The sequence below is a fragment of the Euprymna scolopes genome, chromosome 6 (genome assembly GCF_053919585.1).
Source record: "Euprymna scolopes isolate OS-2025 chromosome 6, ASM5391958v1, whole genome shotgun sequence".
Lineage (NCBI taxonomy): Eukaryota > Metazoa > Mollusca > Cephalopoda > Sepiida > Sepiolidae > Euprymna > Euprymna scolopes.
The window spans coordinates 143,276,972-143,295,144 of NC_136487.1; the positions used below are offsets into that span (position 1 = coordinate 143,276,972).

The following is an 18,173-nucleotide window of genomic DNA, read 5'->3' on the forward strand; positions in this document are numbered from 1 at the left end:
TATATATATATATATATATATATATATATACTAGCGGGGGTACCCGGCGTTGCCCGAGTGTTTGTTTCCGGGACGGGGGGAAGTTTTAAAAAATGTTATGGTAGGTAAGTAGGAAGGATCAAACCCGGAGTCATGAGTAAAAGTAGGAAAATAAAGTGTGAAAAAAAAAAAAACATCTGCAACGTTAACAGTTCGGCCACCAAGAAAAGTCCATTCCAGTTGTTTAGGAAAAAAAAAAAAAAACACTGTGGTAGGTCGGCGCGAACGTGAAAATATAATGTGAATTGTCCAGCACCCTAACCACTACGCCACAGAGCACTGCAGCTTAGTTTAGTGATTTTAAATAACTTAACATGATAGAACTACGAAGCCAAACCGGTGTTCTCTTCTCAACTGTTCCTTGTGAACGATCTCCAAACGGTGTTAAGTGGTGGCAGGGGGAGGAGGAATTTTTAAGAGAGAAAATATTTTACCACTTCCATTGATCTTAACCGATTTTGGCCGTGACTTCTCAGCAGAAAAAGTATAGAAATCTAAGATTATCGAGGAATTTGAGAACTAATAAGCCTATAACAAACCTCAGATATTGTTCTGCCGTTTGTGCATAATGTATTTGCATGAAATATCTTGATTTTTAATCCTATTAAGGTCAAAATCCCACGGGAAAAAATGAGTTCATTTTATTTATATATATATATATATATATATATATATATATATATATATATAAGAGAAGAAGAAGAGAAGAAGATATATATATATATATATATATATATATATATATATATATATATATATATATATATATATAAAATAAAAGAAGCAGTTTTCCCCTCTGGACAAAATACCGTAGGTTTACAACATTACAACAACACATGGAACATATAAATTTATTATGTCTACACTATTAGGCACTAAATTATGTAACTATAGATGGCATTTGGACACATTAATTCATCATAATAAAACCTTGTAATTAACTCTAAGAGTGACACCATCACGATCGCACAGATATACAGTGGAAGTAGCTGTTTTTCCCTCTCTAAAAAAAGTACTACTCATATTACCATTTAAAATCGCCGCAAATCGTTTATTCGTTTGCATATTTCAAAACCAAACATTAATCAGAGGTGACTTTACAGGGGCATTCATCGTCAAGCCCAAATGTCAGCTAACGTGATATTATGAACAAACAACGGAATTTGATGAACAGCAAGAACATTATTACTTTTTTATTAGTAGTATTTATTTATTCATTTATTTTTGCGAATTAGTTCACCGGGCAAATTATGCCTTATATCGATAAAGGATTGATTCTATAATAATACTACACAATTTGCATAAATTAAAATATCATGTTTAAGCGTATTGTACGACCTGGCATATAATAAACTAGTTTATTATAAGCGCTTATATTAAATCAATGACATCACATCACACTTATAATTTTTTTGGTAAGGTAATGTTTGAAGTTCTGTTTTAGCTGAAGATCTTAAGGTTTCGGCTTCGATTTACTGTCATGGAATTCGTTTTCTTTGTTGGGAAACTATTCTTTACTGTTTATGCTATATATATATATATATATATATATATATATATATATATATATATATATATATATATATATATTTTTTTAAACTATTAAAAATCTCTACGTCTATTTATTATGTGAAATGAACCTTGTGTGCGTGTGAGTTTGTTTCTTATGCATTCGAAAACGGCTGGGCCGTTTCTTATGAAATTTCACACGAAAGTACTTTATGTGCCTGGCAGTGTTCTTAGACAGATATTGTATCAAAGTGTCTTCGACAAGTATCGTAAAATCGATAATCGAAATATTACGATGAAAGAAGAAACAGGCGATGTTGACCAAAGTAAACACCTTACACAGCCTATCATTAGCAGTATCAGAATTTTCAGCCGAGTCGCCATTTTGAATAGACACCTATCTGTCTATCAGATTATAACAATATGAAAACGTAATTTAAACCCGTAAATTTTATTTCAATAAAACGAGCAAAGACCAAATTTTAATATCATAAAAGCTTTAATAGAGAAATAAACAATTTTATTTATTTTTCCTTCGATTTATTCACTTAACATTACACGGAATGTCGAACAATAACATTACTTGAATCTTACGATAAATATTTAACGGGCAAAATATATAACTTACCTGGTTAATGAGTAAGATATGCTTTCTTTTAATCTTCCTGTATGAGAATTTATTCATATTTATGTATTATAATCCATGTATTTTTTAAATTGAAGGATTTTTCCAACACATATCGCTCGCGACAACGCGTGTCTTTCAAGAAAGTTGTAAAGAAACCGGATGTTAAGATTATCACTTTGTTATCTACGGAAGCCTATAAGTGTAAAAAAACACTAATTCAGAAACCTTAGTAATCTCGATATTGGATTATATTCCTTCAAATTTTCCACTTTTAAAGGTTTTCGGGGGCGCTGAAAACGGAAATAACCATTTATATATACGGCAAACGAAACTAGTAGTTTCCAAGATAAAAATTTTTACAAATGGTCACAAAGTGGGGGGTCACTTTTCTATAATGATGTGACGTCAAATGGGCACCCACTTTATGACCACATTGCAATGAACAGATTTGGCCGTAATTTTAAAGGAATTTTCGAGGGTGTCCGACTTCCAAAGGGAGATAACTTATCGTCCTTTTTTTAATGTTGGCGCCTTTACGCTATCGTACATGAAAACTGGGATTTTTTATTTTTGGATTTACACGGATTACGAAATGACGAAGATATGCAATGTAATTTTTTTTTTTAATATCTTAAAGAAATACCTGAATTTTTTATTTATTATACTATAAATTTGCATTATATGGTTTCGTCTTTTTTTTTATATCGAAAGAAAGGAAACCAGGAATTAAATATAAAAATATACACTGACCGAAAAATAATGACTGGAAAATTCTAAACAAAAATTAAGCTTCTACGTTAAAAAAAAAAAAAAAAAAAAAAAAAAACACGTGGTTATCGAAAAAAGAAGGATTTACATTTTGGACTTTACCGGTAAATTTACAGATAAGTGATATTTTTTTGTTGTTTTAAATTTGAGTATTTTGTTTATTGATGCTTTATCTTCAATTTGTGATATATAAAACGTGTAAACCAAAATTAATTATTAAAATTCTCATAGACATTTCAAAATGGGGGGTGAATTTATAAAACAACGTTTGTCTAAAATATTATATTCAGTTTATCGGAAAGAGCATAAAATTTTACATTTACCCTGAAAAAAACGTAACAATTGAACGAATAGGAAAATTTTGATAGATTTTTTAAGTTTAAAAATTGAAAAATATTCATCTCATAAAAATCAATTGATTTCATTACGTAACAAAATGGCTCCCTGAGCGCACGCACGCATTTTGTAAACACTGTTTTTTAAAAAATGAAAAATAATATTTCTATTATTTTTTAAACAACTTAAATAGTTTAAAATTCTGATACTGCTAGCCTATCATTACAAGTGCATTTGAAAAGTTTATTTACTACACAAGCTGAATGCCCAGACATTACAATCAATAGTAGGTTCTTTGATAAGATAGAGACGCGTTCGAAATGAATGTTTTCTTTTTAAAGCAAAATTGCACCATGATACTTGACTTTTTCATTTTAAACTTACATTCAAGCACTAATCACAGTTCAACCAGTAAGACAAGGCATATAAAATCAATAGTAGGTTCTTTGATATAACAGGGACGCGTTCGAATGAATGTTTCTATTTAGAGCACAATTGTGGCATGATATTGACTTTTACATTTTAAACTTAAATTCAAGTCATTATATATGAAATTATTTCATAAAATCAAAAGTAGATTCTCTACAGTGCAATGTCGACTACAATGTAGCGTGGAATAAATCACTGCGAGGAGGCACATGAAGCGTCCTCCGAGTGCACGGCGATGGGTCCCAACTAAAGCAGGCAATCAATCGATTTGATTGAAAAATGGACGATTTTAACGATTTCGATGACAATAAAATATACAAGGATGAAACCTGGTCTTTGTCTTTTTTTTTGGGGGGGTCGCCCTGTATGATTAAGATAGTATTTAGAAGAGCCGGAAAAAAAGCCTGGTTAATACCTCATTACGTTATGTTGTCGGAGGGTGTTCATATATACGTGTGATTGTGCGTCGTTTTACTAATTTAAATATAGTGGCTTCTTCACTCTCTGAACCCTAAGTTATTGTTGCAGTCTATTTACGCTCCATGATCGTCTAAATGTGTTGCAGGCGTGTGTGGCAGACATAACATAAACACGTACATGTATTTCGACATACTTCATCAACTTATCGACAACGTCGTTGGTCTTTTGGTCCACCTGAAAATTCATCTTTTTTTTATTACATTTTCACCCCAAACAAGGCGCATTGCCACTTTGGTGTTGGGGGCTACTATCAGGGCAGCAACTACTGGGGCACTATGTTGGGATTTGGGCAGCAAGATGTCGGTTCACGTTGCACTTGAACTTCTGCATGTCAGTACAGTTGGGGAAGCAGGAACTTGGAATGGAATTCCAGAGTCTAGCGGTTCTGGGGAAGAAACTACTGGAGTAGAAAGATCTTTTACATCTAGGGATCTCTGCTCTGTGGGGGTGGGATTTAGCTGCCTGTCGGGTTTGTCGAGGGTGTCTACGTCGTGGGGGCACAAGTGTCTGCAGTTCGTCAGAGCATTCACCATTAAAATACTTGTAGAACAGGCAGAGTGATGCAACGTTTCGTCGATGGGACAGAGGCTGAAGCTTAGATACCAGTTCAGGGCCTATCAGATTGGTGACTCTTTTTTTAACCTTGTCTAGGAGCGAGAGACTAGTAGCAGATGCACCAGCCCAAATGTGACAACAATACTCCATACATGGGCGAATGGTGGCATTATAGAGGTACAGGATACTTTCAGGTGTCAGCAGTTTTCTAGCAAGGTAGAGAGAGCCTACCTTTTTCGCAGCGGTCCTGGCAATGTTTTCAATGTAATTGGTCCAACTCATGTTTCCTGTGAACGTTAGGTCAAGCAGTTTGAAAGATGTGCTCTCAGACAGGGAGTCACTGGCCATTGCAATTGGTGGCAGAGAAGGTTTCTTGTAATTACTGAAGGAAACCAGTTTAGTCTTGGCAGCATTGAATGTGACCATCCATTTATGTCCCCATTCCACTACAGATTGGAGGTTGTCCTCTATTCTTGGATGGAAACTGGAATCTGTTTCACTGCAAGACAATGTTTGGTTTTATACAGTTTTTATTCTCTTTCAAAGTGTCGATCGCAGAAGAATGCAAAGTTAGCATTTTTGCTTAGGTGTTTAATTCTAGTCTACAATTTTGAGACACGTCAGCTTCCTCCCAAGGAAGCGGGAGACAGTGGTAAACCCACCCGCTCTTCTCAACGTCCAAATTCCAACTTGACTTTATGTCTAGCCAACCTGAGCACGTGACAACAAACACGTCCGTCCGGTCAGCTATTTTTTGAACTTCCGGTGCAACTTGTCCATTTTACACCTCAATATGTTTTGACAACGTTTATCAAAACATAGCTTCACATCTCATCTCTTGTTTACTTTGCCAGTTAGATAGATAGATCTAGATAGATAGATAGCTAGATCGAGATAGATACACATAAATATATAGATAGATCGACAGACAAACAAATAACAGATAATCTCTCATGTTCCACAACTATATGACTATTAGTGTGTTCTGTAACTGAAAAATAAACATGATTTTCATAAATAAATAATCATAGATCCAACGTAATTTTTAATATTAAAAGACAAAATCAAAGTTGTAAATTTCTTTTAACCCTGCGTTAGTCCCATGGGGTGTTTTGTTAGCCCAATTTTGCTAAAAAATGCTTATCATTGGTAGTTAGCATTTTTTCCTCTCTCCCAGTACTCTCCTGACTAAGTGAGGGTATATCACATGTGGTATGGTGTAGTTGTATCTCAGTTATTTTTGAAGTGAATCAGATTGAAAGGTTATATTTATGCAATGAATTCATATTTATTTTTCTTGCTATTTGAATCTATGGAAAAATTTTGTGTTTACATTTGAAAGCACACATTCATTTTTCTTGCTATTTCAATTTATGGAAGCGTTTTGTGTTCATCATAGATATTAAAAAATAACACAAACTGCGGGTATTTTTAAATAAATATGATCTAAATCTAAGATATGTTTAATTTTTCCTTAGTTTTATAATTTATTTTATTGTATTATTTTATAATAATATCAACAAGCTACAAGTGAGTCAAACTATTCAACAAGGATGCAGATATATCCTTAACCAGCATGCTAATTATGTTCCTCTAGAAATATTAAAAATTAAGACAAAATTCTACTAAAATGTATGTCTAGAATCGATAATCGAATTTTGATAAAATTTATTCCATGATTTTGATTCTAAATATATAAAATTTAAGATGTTTAAATATAGTAAACATTAAATATTCACATTATAAAAGAAAAGTATAAATATTTTTTCGGTGCATGCTCAACGTAAAATAGTAAAAAAAAAAAAAAAAAAAAAACACATTTTATGGAAATCTGTCCCGACAAGGCACGAAGCCATTTTGTGTAAAGAGCTAAAAACACTACTTCAAGGAGGTCAAAAAGTAGCCGACGGTAAATATTAGATTTCGCCTCCGGAATCAGTAATTTTCCTCCTTTGTCAGAAACATCGCTTATAAAATGTGAAGAGTAAATAACAATATATTGGAGCCAGATTTACTAAGGAACGAGATTTACTGTCGATTTTGCTGACGACACCACGCTCTATAACAGGCACGAGAGGAAAGCAAATAGATCCAAGGCAATGGTTGAAAACCCTAGAGAATGACCTCCAATCTGTAGTGGAATGGGTCAAATATGAATAGTAACATTTAATCTGCCCAGACTAAGCTTGTTTCCTTCAATAATTACAAGAAACCTTCGCAACCACGAATTACTATGGCTAAAGATATATTACCTGAAAGTACTTCGTTCAAACTCTTCGGCTTTACGTTGACAGGGAACATGAGTTGGAACAGATACATAGAAAGCATTGCCAAGGTTGCTGTGAAGAAGGTGGGCTCTCCCTACTGTGCTTGAAGGTTACTTGTGCTACCATTCCTCCATGTAAGGGGTCTTATTGTCATATTTGGGCTGGTGCATTTGCTACTAGTCTCCCAATCCTGGACATGGTTCAAAAGAGAGTCATCAAACTGATATGTCCTGAACTGTCATCTCAATTTTCAACATCTGTCCCATCGGCGAAATGTTGCATTCTTCTGTCTGTTTTACAAGTTACAAATACGAACTACAATCCCTTGTACTCCCTTGACGTGAATACCCCCAACAAACCCGACAAGCATCAAAGTTCCACCTCTACATAATAGATATCCCTAGATGTAAAAAAGACTTCTACTCTAATATTTTCTTCCCCAGAACGGCTAGACTTTGGAATTCCCTTTCAGGTTCCTGCTTGACTGTACTGACATGCAGAAGTTCAAGTGTAATGTAAACAGACATTTTGCTGCCCACCTCCCTACATAGTATCCCTGCAACTTATGTCCAAGATATTAGATCCCTACATTAAAATGCCACTTTGCCTTGTTTAGAGTGAAAATGTAATAAAAAATAAATTAAGCTCATGGTCAATTTTGTATTCTAATTTATTTAAGTAAATATACTTTTTTCTATAATTGAGTGTAAAATATATGTCATTAAGCGGTTTTAATTGAAATTAAGGGAATTTTCATCAGTTATGTCTTATGTGTATGGATTAAATTCAAGTTGTAATCTGAAATATTTGGATTTTTAACTGGGGAATTTGTGTGCTGCCACCATCTGTTCGAGTTGCCGGGTAACATCCTTCAAACATACCCCACTTTAGAGTCATAATCTGCGACAGCAACCAGATGACCTCGTCAATGCCACCATCAACCTAGCATCACTTAAGGATCGAAATAAATGACGCGGTGGTCAGCTAAAAACCTGCCAGTATGGTGAAGCAAGATGCCGATCTGAGCAGGAATGGCTGGAGATGATATCGACCGCAGCTTCAAACCGACGCGCCTGGGCTGCGTCTATACGAGATATGAAGAATTCAGTTGGAGAAACCGATTCAACCGACTCACGGTAAACGCTAACAAAACAACAATTTGTGTGCATAAAATACCTCTAAAATTTCTTTTAAATGATCAAAAGAAATTTGGAAAATATTCATTAATTTGTCTTTAATATCTTTTTCTTTTTAATCTCATAAGAATCAGACATAACTGAATGTAATGAAGGACTTTAATTCCATTTTAATTCCATTGTACAAAACAAAATTAAATTAGATATAAACCAAATTCCTACCTTACATCAAACAGCCGTTCTTCAAAATTCATAATAATCAGTCAATTAGTTTAGTATTTAATCCGATACATAAAAACATGAAAAATACACATAACCAACTTTATATGAGTAGATGATGATATATCAAAGAGTGTGTATATCAGGTTGAGCGGAAAGTTCTTGCGGTTTACAACTTTTAAATTGTGATGAACATATATCGGCCCAAACAAATATTTATTGATCGAAATAAGCACCACCAGAATCAACACATCTTCCCCAACGTAGAACAATCGTATTTATGCCAGTAACATAACAAAGTTTGAGTTCTGGTGACGATGAAGTCGTTGAAGAAGTTCCTGATATCGCTTAGGGTTTTTAAGCATTTTTTCACGCAGAAAGCTGTCGAGATGCTTGAAAAAGTAGTATTCAGTAGGTGGGAGGTCTAGAGAGTTTATAGCGGATGAGACAGAGTTTTGTAGCTCAACCCGTTCAACCTCTGCAGGGTCGGTTATACAACATGCGGTTGGGCATTGTCGTTGAGAAGAATACGGATTTTTCTCTTGACTAATGCTGGGTGTTATTTTCAAAGTTTCTGATGCATTTCATCCATTTGTTGACAGCACTCTTCCGCCGCTATGGTTTGGCCGGCATTAAAAAAAACTGTAATGGATAGGACCGATCACAGACCACTAAACAGTCAGCATGACCTTTTGGTACAACTCTGGCTTCGTCGGAATTAAACCAGTAAGCTGAGCCTCGCCGGTTGTCATAAATAACCAACTTTACATCGCAAGTCACGGCTCGTTCGAGAAACAGGTCGTTCTTGTTGCGTAAAAGCATAGAAGATAACACTTCATAATGGCGTTTCTTTTTTCTGTCGTTCAATTCGTGAGACCACAAACAGCCATTTATCAAGTTTTTTCTCCTTTCTTATCTCTCTCAAGTGGTTGGAAATCGTCGTGTATGTTACGTTAATTTCAGAAGCAAGCTCTCGAAAAGTTGTGCGTAGATTGGCTTCGACTAATTCGACGATTGATCGTTGTCAACTCCGATGGTCAACCACTACGCTTACCATCTTCAAGAATTTCGTGGCCGCCACGAAATTCTTGAACTGCCAATGAGCTGTACGTTCAGTAGTGGTTCCTGTGTTTAAACGCATCGTTAGTATCGCGAGATGTTTCAGCAGCTTTTCGGCCTAGCTTGATTTGAAATAAGAAAATTGTGCGAAATTTCCTATTTTTTTTATCTCGTGTTCAACATTCTGAAAAAAAACGATTGTAATTTAAACGATTATATAAAGTTAAAAATGCCTTTAAAACTGATATATAAGTAAAAGGAGTATAATTATAACTTATTTGAAAATATGTCATTTGAAATCAAAATTAAAATTTCGCAAGATCTTTCTTGTTAACTTAATATTTTGACTGATTGCAGGAATTTACTTCCATTTCTCTTGCGACGTGGATTTTTGTTAACCTTTGACCTTAATGCTATGTATGAGGAACAAATTGATTTTAGATCATTTTTAATGCCTAAATCTTAAGTCTATAAAATATGTAACGTGAATCGATTTGAAAATAAAAGCAAAGGAAGGGAGACTTAGACGATATAGATACAAATGTAACAGTGCAAGCGAAACAGGACATTTGAAAATAATTAAAGCCAATTCTACCAAACTGTGAACAGAGGAAAGACAAAAACAGAACAACCAAACCCGACAGAAACAAAACGTTACTGGAGTAAGATATGGGAAGAACAACGGGATAACAATAGAAACGCCGAATGACTGAAAGACATGAAAGAAGAGTTACAACAAATCGAAGAAGCAACAGTAAATGAAATAAGTAAGCAAACCACAAAGAAAACAATAGGAAAAATGGCAAACTGGAGAGTACCAGGGAACGACGGGATACATGCATATTGGCTAAAAATTAGGTGTTTATAATACGCTGGGGCAAGTCCTAAAAGATAACGAAGTTGCTATTATTTATTACAAAAATTGCTGAAAATGTATTTTTGTGACAAAAAATGATATTTTTTGTAAACATTTAATAAGAAATACAAATGAACAGTAGTTTTCTTTGTGTTTTTTTTCCTGTTGATGTTTCTACATTTAAAATTTTACTTTACTTTTTCTTTCGCATAGCATTGTTATTATTTCATCGGCAACGCTCGGCTTTATCCAGCTGTTGACGGCATGCGCCGGTGAAAGTCGAACGCTGAGAAAATAATTACACAACACTTAAAATTTAATTCATTCAATCAGTCTTTGGAAAATAAATATTTAAAATGAAGTGGCGCGTATGCACTTATGTTACCGTGCTATGTTTTAAAATAGTATTTTCACGTTAAATTCAGGTTTTACAATATCTTTTTGTTTATTAAATTATTAGGTGAAAGTACAGATAACCCAGTCGGTTTCTAATGTGTGGAAAATCTAGCTCCCAAAAAATAAGGGTGCTCTGGATAGTAACAAAAATAAAAATTGTCTCAGTCTCGAAAGATTTCTCCTCTGCTGATCGAGGAAAAAAACGGTGAAGTGTATTTCACCCTCTGTTTCTCTTCCCCTCTCTTCCTCTTTTAATAACTCTCTCCATCGATCTCCCCCCCTCTCTCGCTCTCTTTGAGTCCCTTTATCTCTCTAATTTCCTCTATCTCTCTCCCCTTTTCTCCTTTCCTCTGTCTCGCTCCCTCTCTGTTTCTAACTCTCCCCTCTCTCTGTCTATCTCTCTCAATCCTTCTATCTCTCTCTATCTCCTTCTCTTTCCGTATTTCCCTCTCACTTTCTCTTTTCTATCTATATATATTCCTGTCTATCTGTCCATTCCTAATCCCTCATCCTATTTTAGTCTCCTAAATTAATTACAGTGAATAAGGCATTGTTAAAACATGGATAAATCCTATTTTAGTCATCTAATTTACTTATTGTGAGAACAGAAGTTATTTGGAAATTAATGCTACCTTGAACAGCACCAGGAGTAATCGGTAAAACCTTTCTAATTAAATTGATTTTGGCACTCATTCGGTGACAAAATGACATAGCCCTTGCTGCATATGGAATGCCTGCGACCTTGTTACCAAGTAGAAGAACTACTTATTCTACTTTGAAACTACTATTAAACATTCAATTTTTCAAAAATCTCATGTTCAACATCTCCAAAACATCCAGTATGGGGGAAAGTATTCCAGAAAAGCAAACTTATTGTTTGGGATGAATGCGCAATATTACGCAAAAGAATCACTTGAGGTCCTTGGTCGATCTTTGCAAGATGTGCATGGCAATGTCAGACTATTTGGGAATGCAGTAATGTTGCTTGCAGGAGATCTCAGACAAATGTTATCTGTAATTCCTCAATCAACATCAGCAGATGAAATAAATGCTTGCCTCAAATACTCTACTTTTTGGTGCCATGTGAAGACATTAAACTTAACTCAGAATATGAGGGTCCAGTTGCAGACTGCTCGATTTGCACAGAAATTTTCACATCACTTGTGGGAAATTGGGTATGGAAAAATGCTGGCTGATCCGAGTTAAGGGCAACACTTATTGACTCTTAACTTCTGTAATTTTATTACATCAAAAGAAGAGTTGTTTAAAAAGGTTTTTCCAGATATTCAAATTAATTATATGAATTCCACTTTACTGACTGAACGAGCCATTCTTGCAGCTCAATCTAAAGACGTCCATGAACTTAACGCTATTATTCAACGTAAAATTTCAAGTGAGGTAGTCACATATAAATCCATCGACGCTGTTGTGGAAGCAGATAAAGTGGTTAATTATCCAACAGCTAGCTTTGCCAGGGATGCCACCACATGCACTGCAACTGAAAATTGGTGTACTAATTATCATGTTGTGAAATATAAACCAATCCAAGCTTTGCAATGGCACATAGCTAGCAGTAAAAAAAAAATTAACAAACAATATCATAGAAACAACAATCTTTACAGAACCTTTCACAAGTAAATATATCTTCATTCCACGCATTCCTATGATTCCACCGAATACACCATTGCACTTTAGAAAATTGCAAATTCCAATTTTATTTTCGTTTGCAATAACCATCAACAAAACTCAAGAAACAATCTTTACAATTGTGTAGCTGTAAGCTACACACTGACTATTTTTTTACATGGACAATTTATGTTATGTGTTCAAGAGTCACCAAACCAGAAAATCTCTACGTCAGCTAAGAAAATGGAACAACAAAAACTGTGTACACATACGAAATGGGAAATTAAACCTATAAGAAACATGCTTTTTCTCATTCTGGAACTTTTTCTATTGCGCCAATTTCAGCCACAGCTACGCGTGGCAGGGTACAGCTAGTATATATATATATATATATATATATATATATATATATATATATATATATAAAATTCCAATTAGAGAAAGATGTATATCAACTGGGTGCATAGGGAAGCAAATAACTTTATAATACTATAAAACAATACATACATTCTTCAAACCAATAAAAGAAAACACACACAAACTCACATACCCATACACACACATCCTACCATATGCACCCAGTTGGCTAAGTATCACTGGGCCCCTCACCTCCACCCAAGTAAGAGTAAAAAAGGAAAAACAAAGAAAGATAAATAGAAACACAAGCAGAGAGAGAGAGAGAGAGAGAGAGAGAAATAAGACAGCAGTGACCACAGTCCAGCCCAAAAATTGAACATACGAATGAAAAGTAGAATCATTTACACATGTTTCCACCTCTCGGAAACATTTCAAATTAACTACAAAAATGTTCTTTTACATTTTTAACACATCTTGAATATATTCTAAACATTTTAAATACTTTCTGAAGAGGACGCTTCACAGAACGTCTGAAACGCGTTAAAAACGATTTCAATGATTTAAAAACATTATTACAATGATCTAAACATAATTTTCAATGAAAAACCAAAACACGGAATAATAAAATAATGTTAAAAAATACACATTGTTGGTGACCACCCCCTTATTTAAATATATATATATATATATATATATATATATAAACGCATGATAATATTGCACGCATAACATATATACTGTATTGTACCAGAACAAAATCATCTTTTTTACTTCTGCCTATTAAATTTTCTGTCAATTACGATGCATTTTATGTTTATAATTATAGAGAATAAAACGTCATCTGGTGATAAATATGAAGGCGTGATAAATCCTGTCTTCGTGGTAGAAAATGAAATCGCTGAAGTTAATATTAAAAAACACGTAAGTATTTGATAATATTATAGCATGCATAACTTTCAGTTATTTATTTATTTATTTATTTATTTATTGCGAACTATTATTCTCATCTTAATAGTTGTTTCACGACGTTTTGGGCAACTATTCCCCTGACCTTCGTCAGGTGGTAAACCACGACGGGATAGGAATACCGAGTCTCTTTAACTGTATTCTCAGTAATTACTGCCTTCCAAAGTTGTTGCCGTCTCGACACATTTTAGCCACCTAATCCTCTGGCCGGCTTTGTGTAGGATTGAAACCGCTATCTTCAGAAATGCTCACCTCCAACCGTAGAGATTCAAGTCTCTACTACTGCGCCACGGAATGCGAAGATGGTTAGACGACAACAACTATGGAAGGCAGTAATTACTGAGGATACGGTTAAGAGACTCAGCATTCTTATCCCGTCGCGGTTTACTACCTGATGAAGGCCAAAAGAATAGTTGGTCGAAACGTCGTGAAACAACAACTATGAAGATAAGGATAATCATCCGAAAATAAATAAATGAATAAATGTATAAATTTTTCAACTCCAAAAGGAATCCAATAATAAAAATAATATAACTTTCATTGTAAATAGTATTTAAGGACTAGTTTACCCATTTCGTCAATAATAGCGGCATATTTCAGAATAAAAGTTCTCATAAAATTCTTTTACAACAATCGCTCTTTTCTGACAATAAGTTTCTTTGAGGATTTGACTGATTAAATCAGTCTCTAAAGCGCATACAAAAATATATTGCTTCCTTTCATATAATTAAATATACTAACAATTATATATTCCTTTAGTGTTGGGGCGATTAATCGATATACGTTCTTTACATGAGGATGTAGGGAATGTCTATTCCAAGGGGAGGTTGGTGGTGTCTATTCCGAAAGCCGTTCTTAATATAGGAGTTTCTATCAATCTAAACAGTCCATATACAGTGAGAATCCCTACATTCTAAAAAAATCTGTTTCTATTTTCTATTCTTATCCTAATGGGCCATTATTCCCAATTTTTCTTTCTTTAATATAATTAAATGCATTAACAGTCATATATTCATTTAGTGTTGATTTACAATTAAAAAGGGCACTTGTTGCCAATTTCTCCTTAAATCTAATTCACTAACTATATGGATTGCAGTCATTTAAATATTTATACAAATAGATATACGTCTGTTGTGTTAGTCATAAGACTAGTGGGATCGCTAGTTGGGTGTTGTTTGAAATTCGTACAATAAAACGCGCCGCCACAATCAGACGTAAACACAAAAATGTCTCTTGTACTTTTAAATAACAAAAACCACAAATGTAAGTAAGGAATAATTGTAAACAAGGTTTATTTTCAAGTGACAACACTGAAAGCCTGGGGCGTTAGGTGGTGTGTGTGTGTGTGTGTGTTTGTGTGTGTGTGTGTTTGTGTGTGTGTGTGTGTGTGTGTGTGTGTGTGTGTGTGTGTGTGTGTGTGTGCTAAATGGTAGAGAGATAATGTGCCCGCTTTTCTTGCCCGCGATCGCCGCTTCTCCCCTCGTTGTCTGGCTATCTCCCTCTTATTGGGACGGATAACGTCAAAACATTCCTGCACGCATTGTTTTAAATGTCGGTCAGTCTTGCTGATACAATATCCCGGGAATTCTACGACCCCCATTTTAACCTTCTTTGACATCATTCCCGGCGCACCTAGATCCAGGATCGCTGCTTTGATCAGCCCTCCTGGGTCCGGCCTCTCTTGCTGTCACTCTCGCAAGAACAGACAGTCAACTGTCCTCTCCAGAACCACCTCTGACACCTGCAACTTCACCTCACCTCTGTAACAAATAGACAAACGGAAAAAACCCGTTTATGCACATCCGTTAAACTAGTGAGTAGAAACAGTGAAAAATAATAACAGTTTTGTATCAACAGGAAATGAAATTCACAAAGGTTGGTCAAATTAAAATTATGCATTGCTTATTTATCTGCGTGTAGGCTAAAGGCAGCTATTTTCCAGCCAACAATGCAGTGTCCAACGTGTTCCGCCTGTTACTGCCCCCTTTTAAAGTTCGCGCCTTAATTTTGCATTGAGTCACCCTCTTCCGACTTAACCAAGAGGAGATAACCTATACATTTTCTATCTTACATGGTCACTAAACAAGTGATTGCTAGGATCTTAAGATTATAATTTGATGGATGTCGACAGATGTTGAGGCTTAATATTGAATTTGCCTAGAGAGGTATAGTTATCGTTGAATTTAAGCCAAATATAATCCCAGAACAAAATCAAACTATAAACACTAGGGGCAGTGTAAAAAAAACAAATCAATAGTCATCGAATTAACTACAGTGGATTATCAATTTCCCTCCCGTGCCGGCGTAAAATGGCCGTAAAATCAATGCTGAACCTCTATTAAAGATTATGGGTATTTTGCAGTATAAATAGCAAAAAAAGTGGTAAAACACACACACATGCACACACACACACACACACATATATATATATATGTAGAGAGAGAGAGAGAGAGAGAGAGAGAGAAAGAAAGAGACTGATGAGTTGTGATACAACGAAACAATACTGTATGTGGATGACTATTAAAGACTCCCTTATTGGGCTGAGCAGTGTCGCAAATGTACTTTCAAACGATGCTTCGATTAGCTATTAAGAAAAGCTCACTTTCCGTTTGTTTGTAAACAAACTAGCAGTTTGAGCACTGTGAAGTGATGGGCAAGTTCTTCTTTAATAGGCACTTGATGAGGGACATTTGCAGACACCGATTCGTAGCCTTGTGGGTAGAGCTGCCGACTGTCAAATCGATAATTGTAGGTTTGATACACGGCTGGGGAAATGTGCTTGTCTAGCCACACTGATGAGTTGTGATACAACGAAAGAGTACTATATGTAGATAACTATACATATATATATATATATATATATATATATATATATATATATATATATATATATATATATATAATAAATGCCACGTTAATATTGTTTGGATAGATTTATACACGTATTTTGGCTAATGTTCGATTTTTGATCAATTATGGATACTCCCGAGATTACTCTCAAACACCAGCTAGCTTTTCTTTTCCTAACTTAAGACTCAGCACTACATGTGCATCGAAGTAAATAAACCTTTTCAAATAAGTTAAAACAGACAAAATATATCTAGATCGGTAAAAGATAAGCAAGCTTCTCTTTGGTAATATTTGTATTTATATATTTGTATTTTTTAAACCATTATTAGTTTTGTTATCTATATTGCAAAATAATACGAATTATTATTATTTAATGATCTCGTTGGATGGATTATTAATCAATTTACTTTAATTAACAACATGTTTACTTTTCCTTTAACTTATTAATATATTTGAATTTCATGTATAATTTCAGGATGGTTCCTTTCGGGAGAATAATGATGAGAAGGAAACTCGGACAAATAATGAATTGAAAAGAAGAAAAATGTCAACTTTTATGGATAAAGTAATCACTGGTTTGGAGAGGCTGAAGACTAATTATTGTGACGTAACGATGTTTCAAAATAAAATCTTCTGCCTTTTGTTGCTTATTTATTTCTTATGGGCAGGTTAGTAAATTGTCTTTTGCATTTTCACATTTGCGGCTTGGCGGACATAGATTCGTGTACATGCTTAGAAATGTTAGGGTTTTTCAAGTGCCGCACATCGATAAAATATTATTTAAAACTTCAACAGAGTCAGCGCTAATTTTTCAGATGCCGTGATGCTTTTAGAATATGACACACTCATTTAAACCGGATATTAAGCGATAAAATTGCATTTTATTTTGTTCAAAGTGAGCCAATATTATCAAGGTCAAATGTCACCCGAGGCTAAAAATTAATAATGCTGGTCCATCCTGGTCTACATTAATGATCTTCGAATTAACATCCTTACATAATTCGTAGACATTTATGCTGAAGATGTTGCCATCTACGGTAGCACATCTAAGACCATAAACGACCAAGTTCGCTCTGATTCTCTCTAATCTGATATTGAACACGTGGTACAATGGGGAAAAAGGTGGCTGATTACTTTTAATGCATCTAAAACCAAGCTTCTATCTTTAGATCATCAACGCTCTGATCCCCATCTGGCATCAATTGAAATGAATGGTTATTGTCTTGGGGAGGTTTCATGTTTTGACAAGCTTCTGGGCTTGACCTTTACTCCTGATCTAAAATGGAACACGTACATCAAATCCGTTGCCAAGGTCGCTGGGGAAATGATGGGATACTTCTATCGATCCAGTAGATCTCTGATGCAATTTTCTACCTATATAAGAGCCAGGTACGCCCAAGGATGGAGTACTGTTACCACATCTGGGAAGGAGATGCTAGAAAGGACTTGATAGAGTTCAAAACAGACTTCGTAGTTTAGTAGGGGGTGCCCTTTTCTCTTCCTCGCAACCTCTATCTCACAGAAAAGATGTCGCGAGTCTGTCTTTGCTTTATCGTTATATTCATGGCAAGTGCTCGTCTGAGCTCCAGTCTATGGTTCCCCCTCGCCAAACTTTCACGAGAAACACTCGTCCAGCTGAAAACACTATCAATAATTTCCCCACTCTTTATCTGTGCCTAAACCTAAACGTAGATTCT

General features: G+C 34.9%; 1 protein-coding gene across 2 annotated transcripts in view; it reads left to right on the top strand.

Moving 5' to 3' along the window:
- Positions 1–18,173, top strand: part of LOC145278017 (monocarboxylate transporter 9-like) — an 83,358-nt gene that overhangs the window by 52,898 nt on the left and 12,287 nt on the right. For both annotated transcript variants that reach the window (XM_080130210.1, XM_080130209.1), the window contains exons 5-6: positions 13,487–13,581; positions 16,952–17,144. In XM_080130210.1, coding sequence (XP_079986336.1) covers positions 13,487–13,581; positions 16,952–17,144 — 288 coding nt within the window. The remainder of the gene's footprint in view (positions 1–13,486; positions 13,582–16,951; positions 17,145–18,173) is intronic.